At 41.8% G+C, this 16,936-nt stretch overlaps 1 protein-coding gene across 1 annotated transcript in view; it reads right to left on the bottom strand.

Annotated features, from left to right (window-relative positions):
* The window catches only part of LOC122557967 (inactive serine protease PAMR1), a 155,576-nt gene that overhangs the window by 80,757 nt on the left and 57,883 nt on the right, over positions 1-16,936 (bottom strand). The window contains exons 5-6 of the mRNA XM_043706264.2: positions 16,699-16,916; positions 6,952-7,059 (exon numbers count right to left, since the gene is read on the bottom strand). Coding sequence (XP_043562199.2) covers positions 6,952-7,059; positions 16,699-16,916 — 326 coding nt within the window. The remainder of the gene's footprint in view (positions 1-6,951; positions 7,060-16,698; positions 16,917-16,936) is intronic.

The raw sequence follows: 16,936 nt of genomic DNA, 5'->3' as shown, positions 1-16,936 counted from the left end.
TACCTCCGTATTTTTTGCAGTAGCCTACCATGGGGAACCTTATCAAACGCCTTACTAAAATCTATATACACACATCTACCGCTTTACCCTCGTCCACCTCCTTAATCACCTTCTCAAAGAATTCAATAAGGTTTGTGAGGCACGACCTGCCCTTCACAAAACCATGCTGACTATCCTTGATCACATTATTCCTATCCAGATGTTCATAAATCCTATCCCTTACAATTCTCTCTAAGACTTTGCCCACAACAGAAGTGAGACTCACCGGCCTATAGTTACTAGGGTTATCCCTACTCCCCTTCTTGAACAAGGGAACCACATTTGCTATCCTCCAGTCTATTGGCACTATTCCTGTAGACAACGAGGACATAAAAATCAAGGCCAATGGCTCTGCAATCTCCTCCCTTGCTTCCCAGAGAATCCTAGGATAAATGCCATCAGGCCCAGGGGACTTATCTATTTTCACCCTTTCCAGAATTTCCAACACCTCTTCCCTACATACCTCAAAGCCGTCCATTCTAATTAATTGTGACTCAATATTCACATCGGCAACAATGTCCTGTTCCTGAGTGAATACTGACGAAAAGTAATCATTCAGTGTCTCCCCAATCTCTTCAGCCTCCACACGCAACTTCCCACTACTATCCTTGACTGGACCTATACCCTAGTCATTCTTTTATTCCTGACATACCTATAGAAAGGAGAAAGTGAGGTCTGCAGATGCTGGAGATCAGAGCTGGAAATGTGTTGCTGGAAAAGCGCAGCAGGTCAGGCAGCATCCAGGGAACAGGAGAATCGACGTTTTGGGCTGAAGAAGGGCTTATGCCCGAAACGTCGATTCTCCTGTTCCCTGGATGCTGCCTGACCTGCTGCGCTTTTCCAGCAACACATTTCCATACCTATAGAAAGCCTTAGGGTTTTCCCTAATCCTACCAACTAAGGACTTTTCATGTCCCCTCCTTGCTGCTCTTTGCTCTCTCTTCAGGTCCTTCCTGGCTACCTTATAACTCTCAATCGCCCCAATTGAACCTTCACGCCTCATCTTTACATAGGCCGCCCTCTTCCATTTAACAAGGGATTCCAATTCCTTATTAAACCACAGCTCCCTCACACGACCCTTTCCTCCCTGCCTGACAGGTACATACTTATCAAGGACACTCAATAGTTGCTCCTTGAACAAGCTCCACATATCAATTGTGCCCATGCCTTGAAGCCTACTTTTCCAAGCCACGCATCCTAGGTCGTGCCTCACCGCATCATAATTTCCCTGCCCCCAGCTATAACTCTTGCCCTGCAGTGCACACTTATCCCTCTCCATCACTAGAGTAAAAGTCACCGAATTGTGGTCACCTGGCCTGGTTCGTTACCCAGAACCAAATCCAGTCTGGCCTCACCTCTTGTTTGCCTGTTCTGTCATTTTTATTTGGAGTCAGAAGGTTAAAGGCTTTGTTGTGAGAATTCACCTTCTCAGTTTTTAATTACAGATATAAGATATAGGGTCAAGACAAATTATATAATTTTGTTCTTTCTTTTAGAAAAAAGTTTAACTATCATTTATATGCTTATTTCAAGAAAGTAGTTGATGCAAAAGTTGAACTTCGGAATAATTTCGGTTAAGTTGCCAAATTTGGAATTACATTCTATGGCCAGAGAGAAATTCAAATATTACGATAGCATAGCATGAACCTTTAACTCTGGATACTCATAAATATATATGCTCATATTAAATAATAATTGGTGTCAATTGGTACATTAGAAGAAAATAAGGATATTTTGTGGAATTTTAAAACATTTGATGCAAAATATTTTCAAAACTAAAATGTCTAAATGTATGCCTGAAATCTGAGAAAGTAGATGTTAAAAAGTTTGAAACAAGGAAAAAGGCAATCTAACAAGGGAGTTAGGTTTTGTATTTGTTTAAAACATCAAGACACATAACTGTTATCTTTATCCTAAAAAGGGGGTGGGAATTCAATTACATCTGAGAACTTTTGATTAGTAAAGAATCTATTATTTCAGTTGGCAGCTTCAAATGACTGTTCAGTTTTTGCAGTTTAGTTATGTATTGGGAATTATACTTGAAGTTTGTAAACTGTCAAGTACGTTTGGATGGCTGACCCATTCTGCTTGAAGTAGAGTGGATGCTTTGTGCTTTTGTTAGATAACTGCAAATGCAACCAGACTTTCAGCATCTTCAAGAAATCAAGAATCTGTGTGGACTTTCAATGTCATTTGTCATGGACTAAAGCCATTTTAAATAGGAATTGTCTGGATCCACTTAGGCTATTTGTTAGCAAAGTGCTAAAGTACTGCAGATTTGCTGTAAATATGCTAAATGTTGAGTGTTAGGCATTTCAAAACCACTACACCTGGGCACAAGAAATAAGGAATTATATTAAGATTAATTGAGTTGATTTTCTAAAGCAGATAGAACAATTACCTTTAATTTAAAGGGATTCTCAGAGAACAATCAAACACTGTCTCAGTGATTTCTAAGAATATCTTAATTTTGAAGCAACAATATAATTTAACTTGCTAAATTAGGCTTCATTTTTCACATCAAAATGACCCCAAATTCAGATAATACCATTCTTGTCTGACCAGTTTCCTTTAATATTTAATTTATTATTTTTGAAGAAAAATAAATTAAAATATTAAAGGAAACTGGTCAGACAAGAATGGTATTATCTGAATTTGGGGTCATTTTGATGTGAAAAATGAAGCCTAATTTAGCAAGTTAAATTATATTGTTGTATCAAAATTAAGATACAGAAAAAATAAACAAAATGTGTTAATGCCTGGAATTTCTGTTTCAAAAATATAATAAGAATATTTTATTGAACTGCAAAATTTCTCCAGTGCTGATGAATGCCAAGGAGAGATAAAGAGACCACAATGGGGACTGGGTAGTGGGGATAGTGTGGAGGGAGAGTTAGAGAGGCCAGAAAGGGGTAGGGGTAAACAGGAGGGCCACTCAGAATATGTGGGGAGGCAAAGGTGGCTGTGGGACAACAGGCGCACCACCAGTGAAGCATGGGAGATGCGTAGGGTCACAATAAGACAAGGAAGACTGAGATACTGTAAAGAGGGCTATGTGACAGAAGTGAGAAAGAGAGGCTGCAAGGGGCTGATGGAGACAGGGAGGCTGCAAGGGAGGGGATGAGAGACACAGGGAGGTTGCAAGGGCATGGCACAGATAGGGAAGGCTGCAAGGACAGGGAAGGGAAAAAAAGGATACAAACGTGAAGAATGGAGGGAAGGTCACAAAGAAGAGTATTAAGTTATAAAAGAAAGCATATAAAGAAGGACAAAGTCAGTGGGATAAAAACTGGGATTAATTCAAAATTCAGCCGAAGAGGACTAAGAAGATAATAAAAGCAGAAATAAAAACTACGAAGGCAAACTAGTGAGAATATAAAAACTGACGATCAGAAAAACAACTTTTTTAAATATATAAAAAGGAAGAGAGAGGTCAAAGTGAACATAGGCCCCTTAAAAATGAATTTGGGGAGATGGTTTTGGGAACAAGGAAATGACAGAGAAGTTAAACAGATAATTTGCATGAATTTTTTACAGTGAAAGATACTTCGAACATCCCATTAATTCCACCTCCGGTATTCTGTAGAATTAACTACCATCACCATCACTAAAGAATTAGTATTAGACAAATTAAAAGGGCTAAAGGCAGGTAAGTTCCCTGGCTCTAATGGCTTGCATGCTGGGATCCTAAAGGGGTAACTACATACACAGTGGATGCATCAGACATAATTTTCCAAAAATCCTTGAATTCTGGAGAAGTACCAAAGAACTGGAAGACTGCTAATGTGACAAGTCTACTCAAAAAGGGAGGGAGGCTAAAAGTAGGTAGATTAGATTAGATTACTTACAGTGTGGAAACAGGCCCTTCGGCCCAACAAGTCCACACCGACCTGCCGAAGTGCACCCACCCAGACCCATTCCCCTACATTTAGTTTGTGGGCGGTAACTATAAGCCGATTAGCCTCTTATCATGCTAGTAATGTCTTGGAATTAATTATTAAGGATGTAATAGTTGCATGTTTGGAAAATCATAATTTAATCAAACAGAGTCAGTATGGCTTCATGAAAAGGAAATCATTTCTGACTAATTTACAAGGAAGTTTCAACCAGAGTAGATAGAAGGGAACCAATGGATGTGTTGTATTTGAAGTATCAGAAGGTACTCAATTAGACACCTCACAAAAAGTTATGTCATAAGATAAGAGCCCACAGTGTTGGGTGAATGACGTCGGCATGCTTACAGAATTGAGTAATGGACACCGAGAAGAGATAAGGAGTTCTTTTTCGGATTGGCAACCCATAACCAGTGGGGTTCTACAGGAACAGGACTGGGACCATAACTGTTCACATACATATTAATGATTTCAGAGGAAAGGAGTGAATGTTCTGCAGCCAAATTTGTATTTGACACAAAAGTCGACAAAAAGGCGGGTTGCAAGAGAGATATTGATAGGTTAGATCAATAAAATGTTGGCAAATGAAATATAGTGCGGCAAAAGAAGTTGTTCATTTTGGAAAGGTGAAGAAGGAAAAACAGAAACTCAGAAAGCACACAGGTGCAGCTGGTAATCAGGAAGGCTAATGGAATGTTATCCCTTATTTCAAGGAGGTTTGAGTATAAAAGTAGGGATGTCTTACAGCAACTGTACAAGGTGCTGGTAAGACCACATCTGAAGTACTGTGAGCAGTTTGGTTCTCTTATTTAAGGAAGGATAATTGGTGGCAATTCAGAGAAGGTTCACTGAGATGATACATGGACTGGAGGGATTGTTTTATAAGCAAAGGCTAAACAGGCTAGGACGTTACTCACTAGAACTTAGCAGAATGAGAAGTAATCTCATTGAAACATATAGGATTCTTGAGGGATTTAACAGAGTAAATGCTGAGAGGATGTTTCCCCTTATGGGAGAGTTTAAGACCAGAGTGCATAGTCTCAGAATAAAAGGTCACCAACTGAAAACTTGAGATGAGGAGAAATTTCTTCTGAGTGTTGAGAATCTTTGGAACTCCTTGCTACAGTGAGCTATGGGGGCAGAGTTCTTGTGTATAATTAAGGTTGAGATAGATAGATTTTTGATCAGCAGGGGAATCAAGGGTTATAGAGAAAGGGCAGGGAGTGAACTCGAGGGATGTTGGATCAGCCATAAAGCTACTGAATGGAAGGAGCCAAACAGGCTACTGTTGTTCTATTTCTTATGGTCTAAGAGGGAACAGTTTTGAATCTATTAACAAAGGAACACTCACCTAAGTATGAGCGAGGAAATCAATGAAGTAATGAATTATTTGCAGATGACTATTGCATCTCTAGCTGAAGTGAGAAAAATGTAGTAAAAGTTGTTCTAATAAAATAATAGTTGTTACATTTAAGTATGAGATTGAGAGCCAAGATGCAGTAAAAAGTATAATAACTGCCTGTTTAAAATATTCTGGTTTTGAGCATATACAATGGAAACACATTAGCTGGGATCTCCCAGTCTGAGGAAGCTGTGTTTACTCTCATAGTTTTTTGTATGTAGAAGGGCCAGTCATTATGAAAGAAATCTTTGGATGGTAACTTATCCCTGTGTCTTCTGGAATTTAAATATGTGGTGTCTTGGAAATTTGTGTTTTAGTGGACTTTAAATTTAATATAGTCTATGATTATATATAGGATATATTAACTAATGTTTCTCATTCAGTTTCATTGTGAGCCCAAATACTTTCTACATCAACATAAATACAGAAGATAATTTTAATATGTAACTACAACACTGAACAAAAGGGTCACTGAAAATCAAAATTGAGCCTACGCAGATCTAAAAGTAACTCTTAAGAATCACAGATTTTCTACAGTGTGGAAACAGGCCATTTAGTCCAACAAGCCCTCACCAACCCTCTGCAGAGCATCTGATTCAGACGCATATCCCTACCCTTTCTCTGTAAGACTACATTTCCCCCAGCTAACACATCTATCCTATACATCCCTGAATACTACGGGTAATTTAGCATGGCCAATCCACCTAACCTGCACATCTTTGGACTGTGAGAGGAAACCAGAGCATTCAGCAGTAACCCATGCAGGCACTGGAAGAATGTGTAAACTCCACACAGACAGTTGCGCGAGAGTGGGATTGAACCCAGGCCCTGGGTCTGTGAGGCAGTAGTGCTAACCAATGAGTCACCATGCCGTCCTTTTTAAAAACCAAAGTTGGTAATCCAGTGCTTCAGAACAGAAAAGTTACTTGAGGTAACTGCATAACATGCTGTGGAATTGGCTTTGAACCATTTTTTAGATTTTCAGTTGAGAAATGGAGTGCTATTGAAGACCTTATAGCTTCATCTGGAAGACTAGTTGAGTGGTCATCACTTTTTAAAATATTTGTAAGCTTTGTTAAATCAACAAAACTGGGAATAGTCCCTTCAGTTCTATTTACTATGGAACTAGTAGCATGGAGATGGCTTCTAATTGGCTGTCTTGGGTATTGTGATATCTACTCATGTTTCATAGTATATTCCCTACATTTTTGTAGGCTGGATTGAAATCATAAGTTCTTGGTCTTCCCATATATCCACTCCATATGAATTTAATTCTCTAGTTCGTCATTGCTCTTTAAAGTGTGGGGCAATAGATGGGAGACCAGTTAGAAGTATTCTTGTATGAATTCTAGATAATGATTAAAATTTAATTGAGTATTCAGGAAACACCTTAATTGACATGAGTCTCTGTAGGATTGGGAGCTTTTCATGATTTATACTCCTGAAATGGTACTGGGGATGGCAGGGACTACACATTTTCTTTCAGACTTTTGCAGGTGAATTCACAAGGCTCAAGCCACAGTCCAAAGAAAAGCTCTCGAAAAAAAAGTGCTTTGTTTCCTGCTCTGGTCAACATATACCCACATACTAAACATTTGTACCAATATTAATACTCACTGTTTTCACACCATTTGCCTGTATACCCAGCTAGACAGGCACACTTATAGTAAGCTGGTCCGAGCTGGAGACACAGTCCATCATGTAAGCAAGGAGATGAGGAGCACACTAAAAAACAAGAGAATGACAGGCGTATGTTTCAGTTTCCATTATATTCAGATCTGTGGCTCAGATGCTCCAGATAGGTCAATGCTTTATTGTAATTGTGTTTGACTGTGTGTATGATGTCTACTTAGCTTTTACTGGTTTAAAAAAAGATGACCCGCTTTCATTAACATGATATTGCCCATCCTAATGCTTGTCATGGCTCACATAGTGACAAAGCCCTCATTCAAGATTCAGATTCATTATAGACCAGGCCAGACCCTCTCAAAATATTTCGAAAAAGTAGCCCAGACCCAAACTTTGCTAGTTGCTTTAAGCAGGTGTAGAGCAGATATTCCAGGAGAGATGCAGTTGGTCAAACCACTTAGGTTTAAACAAAACAGAATTTATTTACAAGATTACCGAATGAAACACAAACAAAAGAGAACAGAATACTGAATAACAACACCAACTTAATGATGCTGTTCCCAATGCTTACAAAAATCTGCATAAACACACCTTGACACAAAATAAAACATCAAACACAGGGTTCTTACAGGAGAGATGTCATAGAGAGAATCAGCAAGGATCTGCTTTTTTCAATACTGCTGCTAATACTGGGGCGGCACAGTGACTCAGTGGTTAGCACTGCTGCCTCACAGCACCAGGATCCCAGGTTCAATCCCAGCCTTGGGCGACTGTCTGTGTGGTGTTTGCACATTCTCCCCGTGTCTGTGTGGGTTTCCTCCAGGTGCTCCGGTTTCCTCCCACAGTCACAAAGATGTGCAGGTCAGGTGAATTGGCCATGCTAAATTGCCATAATGTTAGGTGCATTAGCCAGAGGGAAATGGGTCTGGATGGGTTACTCTTCGGAGGGTCAGTGTGGACTTGTGGGGCCGAAGGGCCTGTATCCACACTGTAGGGAATTGAATCTAATCTAAAAACCAAACCAAACCACAGAAAAACTGAGTTGGGAGAACTGCTCACTCCCCTTTCATTGTACGAGTGTTTTTTTTCAAAGACTTGAAAGCCGGTTGCCTGAGGCAGAAATGGCCCACAATAACCTTGTTGTTCATTCTCAAATTTTCAATCTCAAACCTCTCTTGGCCAGTCTCTCACTTCCACCTCTCTTAAATCCGGGCTCATCCAATGCTTTGCTGATCATATATTAACTCGTAGCAAGTCCCACTCATCAATCACAGAATGCTCACTGATTTACAGTGACCCCCAATCTGCTGTCACCTCAACTTTAACATTTTTATCCTTCTATTCAAATACTTCCATGGCCTCACTAATCTCCATCCCTGAAATCCTACAGGAACTTGCTGTTTGTCCAATTCTGGCCTCTTGGCTCTACCCTTCTTCCTTCATTCCAGCAATGGCAACCAAGCAAATCAGCTGTATTGGTCCACTGGAATTACCTTCTTTAAGTATGAGGAGACTGGCTCATTATCTCTATAGTCTAGAAGAAATGAAATACACAAAATTTTCAACAGGAGATCAACAGAGTAGATGTAAGAAGAATAGTTCCCTTGTTGAGGTCACAGGTCGTAACTTGCCCCTCCCTGGTAAGGAATCAGCAATGGACAGAAAGGTGAGAAATTATGGGAAATTATCAGATTTTCAACATTGAGAAAGATTTTCCCAAATTTCCTGTCAAGCCTTAAATGGCATCTTCAGAATCTTGCCATTGAGTGGTGTCTACCGTAGGTAAAAACAATGACTGCAGATGCTGGAAACCAGATTCTGGATTAGTGGTGCTGGAAGAGCACAGCAATTCAGGCAGCATCCAAGGAGCATCGAAATTGACGTTTCGGGCAAAAGCCCTTCATCAGGAATAAAGGCAGTGAGCCTGAAGCGTGGAGAGATAAGCTAGAGGAGGGTGGGGGTGGGGAGAAAGTAGCATAGAGTACAATGGGTGACTGGGGGAGGGGAGTAAGGTGATAGGTCAGGGAGGAGAGGGTGGAGTGGATAGGTGGAAAAGGAGATAGGCAGGTAGGACAAGTCCGGGCAAGTCATGGGGACAGTGCTGAGCTGGAAGTTTGGAACTAGGGTGAGGTGGGGGAAGGGGAAATGAGGAAACTGTTGAAGTCCACATTGATGCCCTGGGGTTGAAGTGTTCCGAGGCGGAAGATGAGGCGTTCTTCCTCCAGGCGTCTGGTGGTGAGGGAGCGGCGGTGAAGGAGGCCCAGGACCTCCATGTCCTCGGCAGAGTTGGGGGGGGAGTTGAAATGTTGGGCCACGGGGCGGTGTGGTTGATTGGTGCGGGTGTCCCGGAGATGTTCCCTAAAGCGCTCTGCTGGGAGGCGCCCAGTCTTTCACATATTGGCATCTCATTAAGACTCAACTCACCTTCTTTAAATGTCACTTCCAATTCACATGCTTCTGCAGAGAGTTTGCAATGTTCATGAAACTGGTGCCATATTTAAATTCCAGCCCCAGCTATTTTGGCACTGAAAGCCAGAAACTGCCCTTCATTTTATTGTTTGGCGATATTACTCCAACAGAAATGGTCCACAAAGGCAAGTTGCTTCCTCGGTTTGTCAACTGGGACCTGAAGGTGCTGGTGGACAGGCTGGTAGAGAGAATGGCAGTGCTTTATCCTGCTGACCAACAAAGGAAGCCAGACCCAGTCAGCCTAGGCCAAGATAGCCGTTCGGATCAGTGCCAGGAGAAACGCAATGCAATGAAGTGCAGTAAAAACATTAATAATCATCTGCTGTCCATAAGTATCATTGCCACCATCTTTTCTCTACTTCCTCACATTTATAGGGTCACCACTCCCGTAAGTCTGCTGCTGCACACCTTCTCACCAAGGCTATGAGCTATAACTTATGCATGATATTGCATGCACATGTCCACTGTCATCCACATCATCCCATTAAACTATTAACCTTTCCTGCCTGCTATGCTTCCTACTCATTCACTAGGCACATCTCACCACCTTTTTTTGCTCCTTCATCAATACTAACTGCTCTTCCATCCACTTCTATCATATTCAGTTCCACCCTTAATCTCATTGCAGGAATAATGAGCCCAGACCCCACACTGATGCTTCCCACTACCTTGACTAATTTACCTGTAATCCCTGAACTGGTTGTATGATATGCAGGACTCACCATGGCCATACCAGTGGAGTGCAATCAGAGTTCCTTGAATGACTCTGTCAGTACCTCCTGATCATAGTCTTTTTGACCCAAATAAAACAACACGCAAATAACATAGGCCATAGGGTGTTACATTAACATAACATGCCTCCATCATGGTACAGCAACACGCCACCCTCAAGAGCTGTTTAGTATCATGGATTGTGAATATCTATATGCCTCTTCCTCTGTGCTAAAAACAATGCATAACATGGAGTTTGGCAGCTTTCAAGTAAATGCAAAGTGAGTGAATAAGAGCTAAGAAAGTAGATTAAGAGCTATATAATGTGTAAATGCATGAATTGCATTCACCCCAGTGTACAAAGCAACCCTGACTAACCTCAAGCCTTTTAGTGCACATGCAGTAGGGGGTTTGTATGTGTGGCAGCAATAGTGAGGAAATTTCCAGCCAACCACAATCCCCAGAAGGGCCGCATTGCACATAAAGATAGTGGAGTGGATGTTTTGTGGTCTGAGATGTGAAATGAGTCGGTTCTGCATCTTGTGGAGGCCCTGGAATCTTGGAACATCACTTCCACTTTGGCAACTAGGGTAAATCGTTCCACACTGTGAATTGTTGCTTGTGCCTCACAGCCATTAGTTGGATTTACTTGCAATGTTCTTGATATGGTCGAGGATTCTTATGACAGGAGTTTTAGTCAAAGCAGACAGAGTTTAATTTAGATAGTCTTACGTCTGTGGTCAGCAAAGGTTTGGAAAAATTCTGACGGATAGGATTTATGACTATTTGGCAAAGCATAATGTGATTAAAGGCAGTCAGCATGGCTTTGTGAGGGGCAGGTCATGCCTCACAAATTTTATCGGGTTATTTGAGGAGGTGTCAAGACAGGTCGATGAAGGTCGAGCAGTGGATGTGGTGTATATGGTCCTCAGCAAGGCACTTGATAAGGTTCCCCATGGTAGGCTCATTCGTGAAGTCAGGAAGTATGGGATACAGGGAGATTTGGCTATCTGGATCCAAAATTAGCTGGCCGACAGAAGGCAGAGAGTGGTTGTAAATGGAAAGTATTCTGCCTGGAGGTCAGTTTTGAGTGGGGTCCTGCAGGGCTCTGTCCTTGGGCCTCTGCTCTTTGTAGTTTTTATAAATAACTTGGATGAGGAAGTTGAAGGGTGGGTCAGTAAATTTGCAGATGACACAAAGGCTGGATGTGTCATTGATAGTATCGAGGGCTACCGCAGGCTGCAGTGTGACATAGACAGGATGCAGAGCTAGGTTGAGAAATGGCAGATGGAGTTCAACCTGGACAAATGCAAAGTGATGCATTTTGGAAGGTCGAACTCGAATGCTGACTATAGGATTAAAGACAGGAGTCTTGGCAGTGTGGAGGAACAGAGGGATATGGGTGTATAAATACACAGATCCTTCAAAGTTGCCACCCAAGTGGAGAGGGTTGTTAACAAAGCATATGGTGTTTTGGCTTTCATTAACAGAGGGATCGAGTTTAAAAGCTGCGAGGTTTTGCTACAGCTCTACATCCCTGGTGAGACCACACTTGGAATTCTGTGTCTAGTTCTGGTTGCCCTACTATAGGAAAGACACAAAGGCTTTGGAGAGGGTGCAAAGAAGGTTTACCAGGATGCTGCCTGGACTGGAGGGCTTGCCTTATGAAGAAAGGTTGAATAAGCTCAGACTTTTCTCTCTGGAGAGGAGAAGGAAGAGAGGAGACCTGATCAAGGTATACAAGATACTGAGTGGAATAGATAGAGTCAATAGCCAGAGACTTTTCCCCAGGGCAGGATTGACTGGTACAAGGAGTCACAGTTTGAAGATTTTGGGAGGAAGATATAAAGGAGACATCAGAGATAGGTTCTTTACGCAGAGAGGTGTGAACGCATGGAATGCGTTGCCAGCTGTGGTTGTGGAAGCAGAGTCATTGGGGACATTTAAGCAACTGATGGACATGCACATGAATAGCAGTGAGTTGAGGGGTGTGTAGGTTAAGTTATTATATTTTAGATGAGGATTAAACCTCGGCACAACATCGTGGGCCAAAGGGCCTGTTCTGTGCTGTACTCTTCTATGTTCAATAAATGCGAGATTTTGCATTTTGATAAGATAACTCAGGCCAGGCCTTGGTGGGGCCATGGGGAGTGTTGTTGAACAGAGAGACCTAGATGTGCAGGTACATAGTTCCTCGAAAGTACTATCACAGGAAGACAGGGTGGTGAAAAAGGCTTGCCTTGCCTTCATCGGTCAGAGCATATGTTGGAACGTCATGTTACAGCTGTACAAGTCATTGGTAAGACCACATTTAGAGTACTGCCTACAATTCTGGTCATTTTGCTGGGGCAACATGGTGGCTCAGTGATTAGCACTGCTGCCTCACAACAGCAGGGACCTAGGTTCGATTCTTGCCTCGGGCGACTGCCTGTGTGGAGTTTGGACATTCTCCCCGTGTCTGCATGGGTTTCCTCCCACAATCCAGAAGATGTGCAGGTTAGGTAAATTGGCCATGCTAAAAACAAAATTGCCCATAGCTTTAGGTGCATTAGTCAGGGGTAAATATGGGGAATGGGTCTGGGTGGGTTACTCTTCGGAGAGTCGGTGTGCACTTGTTGAGCCGAAGGACCTGTTTCTATACTGTAGGGAATCTAATCTAAAAAAATTAACATTTTTAAACTGGAGAGGGTGCAGAAAAGATTTATAAGGAAGTTTTTGGTTATAAGGAGAGGCTGGGACTTTGTTTCCCTGGAGTGTTGGAGCTTGACGGGTGACCTTATAGAGGTTTATAAAATCATGAGGGGCACAGATAAGGTGAATAGCCAAAATCTTTTCTCCAGGTTAGGAGAGTCCAAAACTAGAGAGCATAGGTTTAAGGTGAGAAGAGAAAGATACAAAAGAGACCTGAGAGGCAAATTTTTCATATAGTGCACATATGGAACAAGCTGGCAGAAGACATGGTAGAGGTGGATACGATTACAACATTTAAGACACATTTGGACAGGTCCATGAATAGGAAAGGTTTAGAGGAATATAGGTCAAATGTAGGCAAATGGGACTAGTTCAGTTGAGGAAATCTGGTCAGCATGGACTGAAAAAGCTGTTTCTGTGCTGTATGAGTCTATGAAAGCATACATAAGGTACACATATTTTGTGATCTCAGATGTGTTTTGCCTGTATTCTGTGGATACCTGGTTAATGCTATTACCATTTGAAGGGCCCTACATCACACTGAAGTGGACCCCTCTTCATTACAGGATGAAATACTGACTTTGCCCATTCTGGGGGTAGTGTCAGCTATTTTAATTTCCATTGCAGACTGTCAATGACCACCCTCCCGCAGTATCCCTTTTCCTTCCATTCTCTATCATATCCCTTCCTTCGTAATTATTATCCCCTCTGCATCTCAGCATGCCAGCTCTAATCTCACAGTTGGAGCCCCCCGCTTCTCTACTGCACAAATGTTCATAGATAACCCTATGTGACTTTTAGTGGACCAACCCCCAGGCCCATTCCCAAGTGAACTTTGAGAGACAGCACTAACTGATGAATGAATAAACTCCTGACTGATTCTATGCAGCTCCATAAATTACATAACCCAACTCTGCAGACCGAATGTGGGATTGACTTGGGCCCATTCCTCAGACTGTAGAGATATAGGGCCCCCATAACCTTGAACACCCTAAGTAACCGACTGTCTCCAAGTCCTTGGACGATATCAAACAATATCTTCAATTTACTATGCTAAGAAGCCCTGACTGAAGGCGCCAACTTTGACATAACTAAGGATTAATTCCCCTTCGACTTTGAGACATGGCCATTTGATTGAAGCACATGGTTAGCTTGCCTTGTACACTCCTTAACATGGTGCTGGTGTAACACTGATGCAGCACAGTGCTGTAGAGCTACACATCCACCACCTTGACTGACTGATCACAAACACGATAAGCTGCCTGATTTTGAGATTGTGCTGCAAGGCAAGGCAGAATTACTGTTAGAATCTAAGCAGATGCAAAGTGAGTGAGTGCTTAGAGAGTAAGCATTGAGCCCTGACACGCACACTGGTCCAATTCATGAGGTGGGTACTTGACCCTACATGCAATGTGTTCTGTCAACTTCATTGCAATTAAGTGTGCAGAATTGGAGTGCACAACTGTTTTCTAAATAGATCAGAGATGTGCCATGATGATATGATGAAACTGGTACCTGTCGAATGCTGACCTCCATGGATGGGGAGTTATGGGCAGGTGGTGCCCATGGAGGATGTCCTGAGATATTGGTGATGACTGGGTAAGATGGAGGCCCTGGAGAGCAAGTATGAGTTGGAAATGCCAGATATCCACACTGACTTTCATGTTGATATTTAATTTCTCTCCAGCACATGGGTGAACAGGAAAACACACATTGATGAGATTATGTTCTAATGGCCTACAAATGCACGTGAATAGACCTCACTGGTGAGATCCTCAACTTGCTGTTCAAAACATACTTACAGAGCTGGACTTCCTTTTCTTGACATAAAATATCCCATTTCTGGTGATCTCGCCATTTTTTTTCCCAACTGATTCATCGTTACCTGCATTGTTCAGGACCTGGGAACATTCTGCTCAAGGCTTGTGTTGCTTAATAGTTAGAACAAAGTATTTTGATTAAAGTGTTTAAGATATAAAAAGCTGCAAATTGTTTTCAAGAAGAGCCATATTGTACTTGAAACATTAATTATTTCTTTCACTTCAGATATTATGACTTTATATTTTTTGTTTGTGTTACAGAGAAGTTATTTCTTCTGTTTGTCCAGAATTGGGGGGTATAGTCTAAAAATGGGAGCCAACGTCGGTTCGAAGCAAAATTAAGTAAAGCATCTATAGATAGGGTAATGGTAGAAGTCTAAAACTCTCTTTAACAAGTGGCAATGAATGCTAAATTAATTGTAAATTTTCAATCTGAGATTGTTAGTTTTATGTTAACTATGGATTTTTTTGGAATATTGGGGAAAAACCTGTATGTGGTATTAGCCTACAGGTGGCAAAAAAGACTTGAGGGAAGTAATGTCCTATTGCTGTTCAAATGCTTCTAAAGGTTCATGGCTGTATGCTCCACTCTTTTTTTTGATGCGTACTCAGGTTTGCTGTGATGAAAAATGCTGCAGTATTGCCAGCCAGCTATAAGTGGTGCTGTTGAGCCATGATCCCTCAAACTATTTACCAACTGAGGAAAGCTTCATCACAACTTCAGACATTTCATCTCAATCAACTCAGCTGTCTTGGGTGAGGTGCTTTAACTTCTGCTCCCTAGTAATGGGGAACTTGCAACAGCTAATGACTGTGAGCCACACAAGACTTAACTCATATTCACAGGCCTTCATATTAACACAAGGCCATGGATTATCGGTGAATTTATCAGCAGAGGGCAGCATCACAAACACTTTTCTGCTGACTATAGCAAAAATAACCGAGAATTGATTAGAAGACAGTGACGGAAATGTAGCAATAGTGGAAAGTACAGCTAGAGATCCATGATCCATGGAAGGGGAGCACTGCATGTGAACAAAGGTTTCACTGAGACTGAGATGAACACTGGGGCTATGGAGCTGGGCTAAAGGATTCCAAAACTGCTCAGGTTGGGTGGTGATGGTTGAAATGGTGGGGAGGGGTCTTCTCCATTCTAGCTAATTCAGAAGGAGATCTAGACACTAGGAAACCTTGACTAGTTACAACACCCGCAGTTGGCAACAGAACCTCCCTGATGTTCAATTAATTTGTATGTCACCATCAGTTCACTACTTTGGTGTGCTGATTAGGCAATCACCTGCCACTTCTGGTGTCTTTGTGAATGGCCTGATTTGGATAAGCAGGTATAAGCAGAAGATTCAAGTGAGTATGTGGGATTTCAAACCTTTCACCCTTCTGTTTCTGCATGGGCTGGTGTGAAGTAAAAGACAGGACTTAAAATCAAAACCATTGCTTTGGTCCTGTTCCTAAGATTTGGTTTTTTTTCATCCATTCATGGGATGACATGGTCACTGGCTAGGGCAACATTTTATCCCATTCTTCACCGCATAGGAAGAAGGCCGAACTGCCACATGAATTTCTTTGAGTATCAAAAAGGATTTTGGCGTCTGCAGATGTTCTCAAGGTATCCTCCTGCCTGCAAGATGAACCCTAAAATCAACACAGGGTCTGAGAAGGGCTAGAAGCAGCAGTGGGAAGCTTCAGCTGCAGTGGTTATAGTCTGGCTACAGTAAACTGACCTAGAAAGAAAGATGATGGCAAGGGAGAGAAGAAAGCTAATGAGTAGGCTGGGACAGGTGAGGACAAAAGGAGCAAGTGTATAGGAGAGGGTCAAGAAGAAAAGAAAAAAAGTAAAGGCAAGTGAAGAAGAAAGTAAAATGAATAAAAAGAGTAAAGTGAAAGAAACGGGCACGAGAGAAAGAAAGTAAGTTACAAATTGGAAGAAGTAAGAATGCGTGAATCAGAATGATTCTGGGCGAACAAATAACGTAGCAAGACACAAAAGTGAGGCAATACTTGATCTGAAATCTGAAAGTCTACATACCATCAACTTCCTCAAATGTAGCAAAAAATCCATCAAAGCTTTTATACCCATCAGATACAAATAAAATATGTAACGAGCTCCCAGTAGTCCTGATTGGGGGAGGCCTTTCATTTCCACAGAATTTTCCAACAACCCTGGAGTCAATGTTATCGCCATCACGGATTTCCACATAATCATATTGGCACATGTAATCGAACTCCAGACTCAGCATGGAGAATCTGTAACAGAGCAAGCTCAC

The sequence above is a fragment of the Chiloscyllium plagiosum genome, unplaced genomic scaffold, assembly GCF_037043375.1.
Source record: "Chiloscyllium plagiosum isolate Xiang-an unplaced genomic scaffold, Cpla_swu_hap1 HiC_scaffold_18, whole genome shotgun sequence".
In the NCBI taxonomy this organism is placed as follows: Eukaryota; Metazoa; Chordata; class Chondrichthyes; order Orectolobiformes; family Hemiscylliidae; genus Chiloscyllium; species Chiloscyllium plagiosum.
Note: the sequence above shows the minus strand (reverse complement) of the source record. Positions and strands in the feature narration are given on the sequence as shown.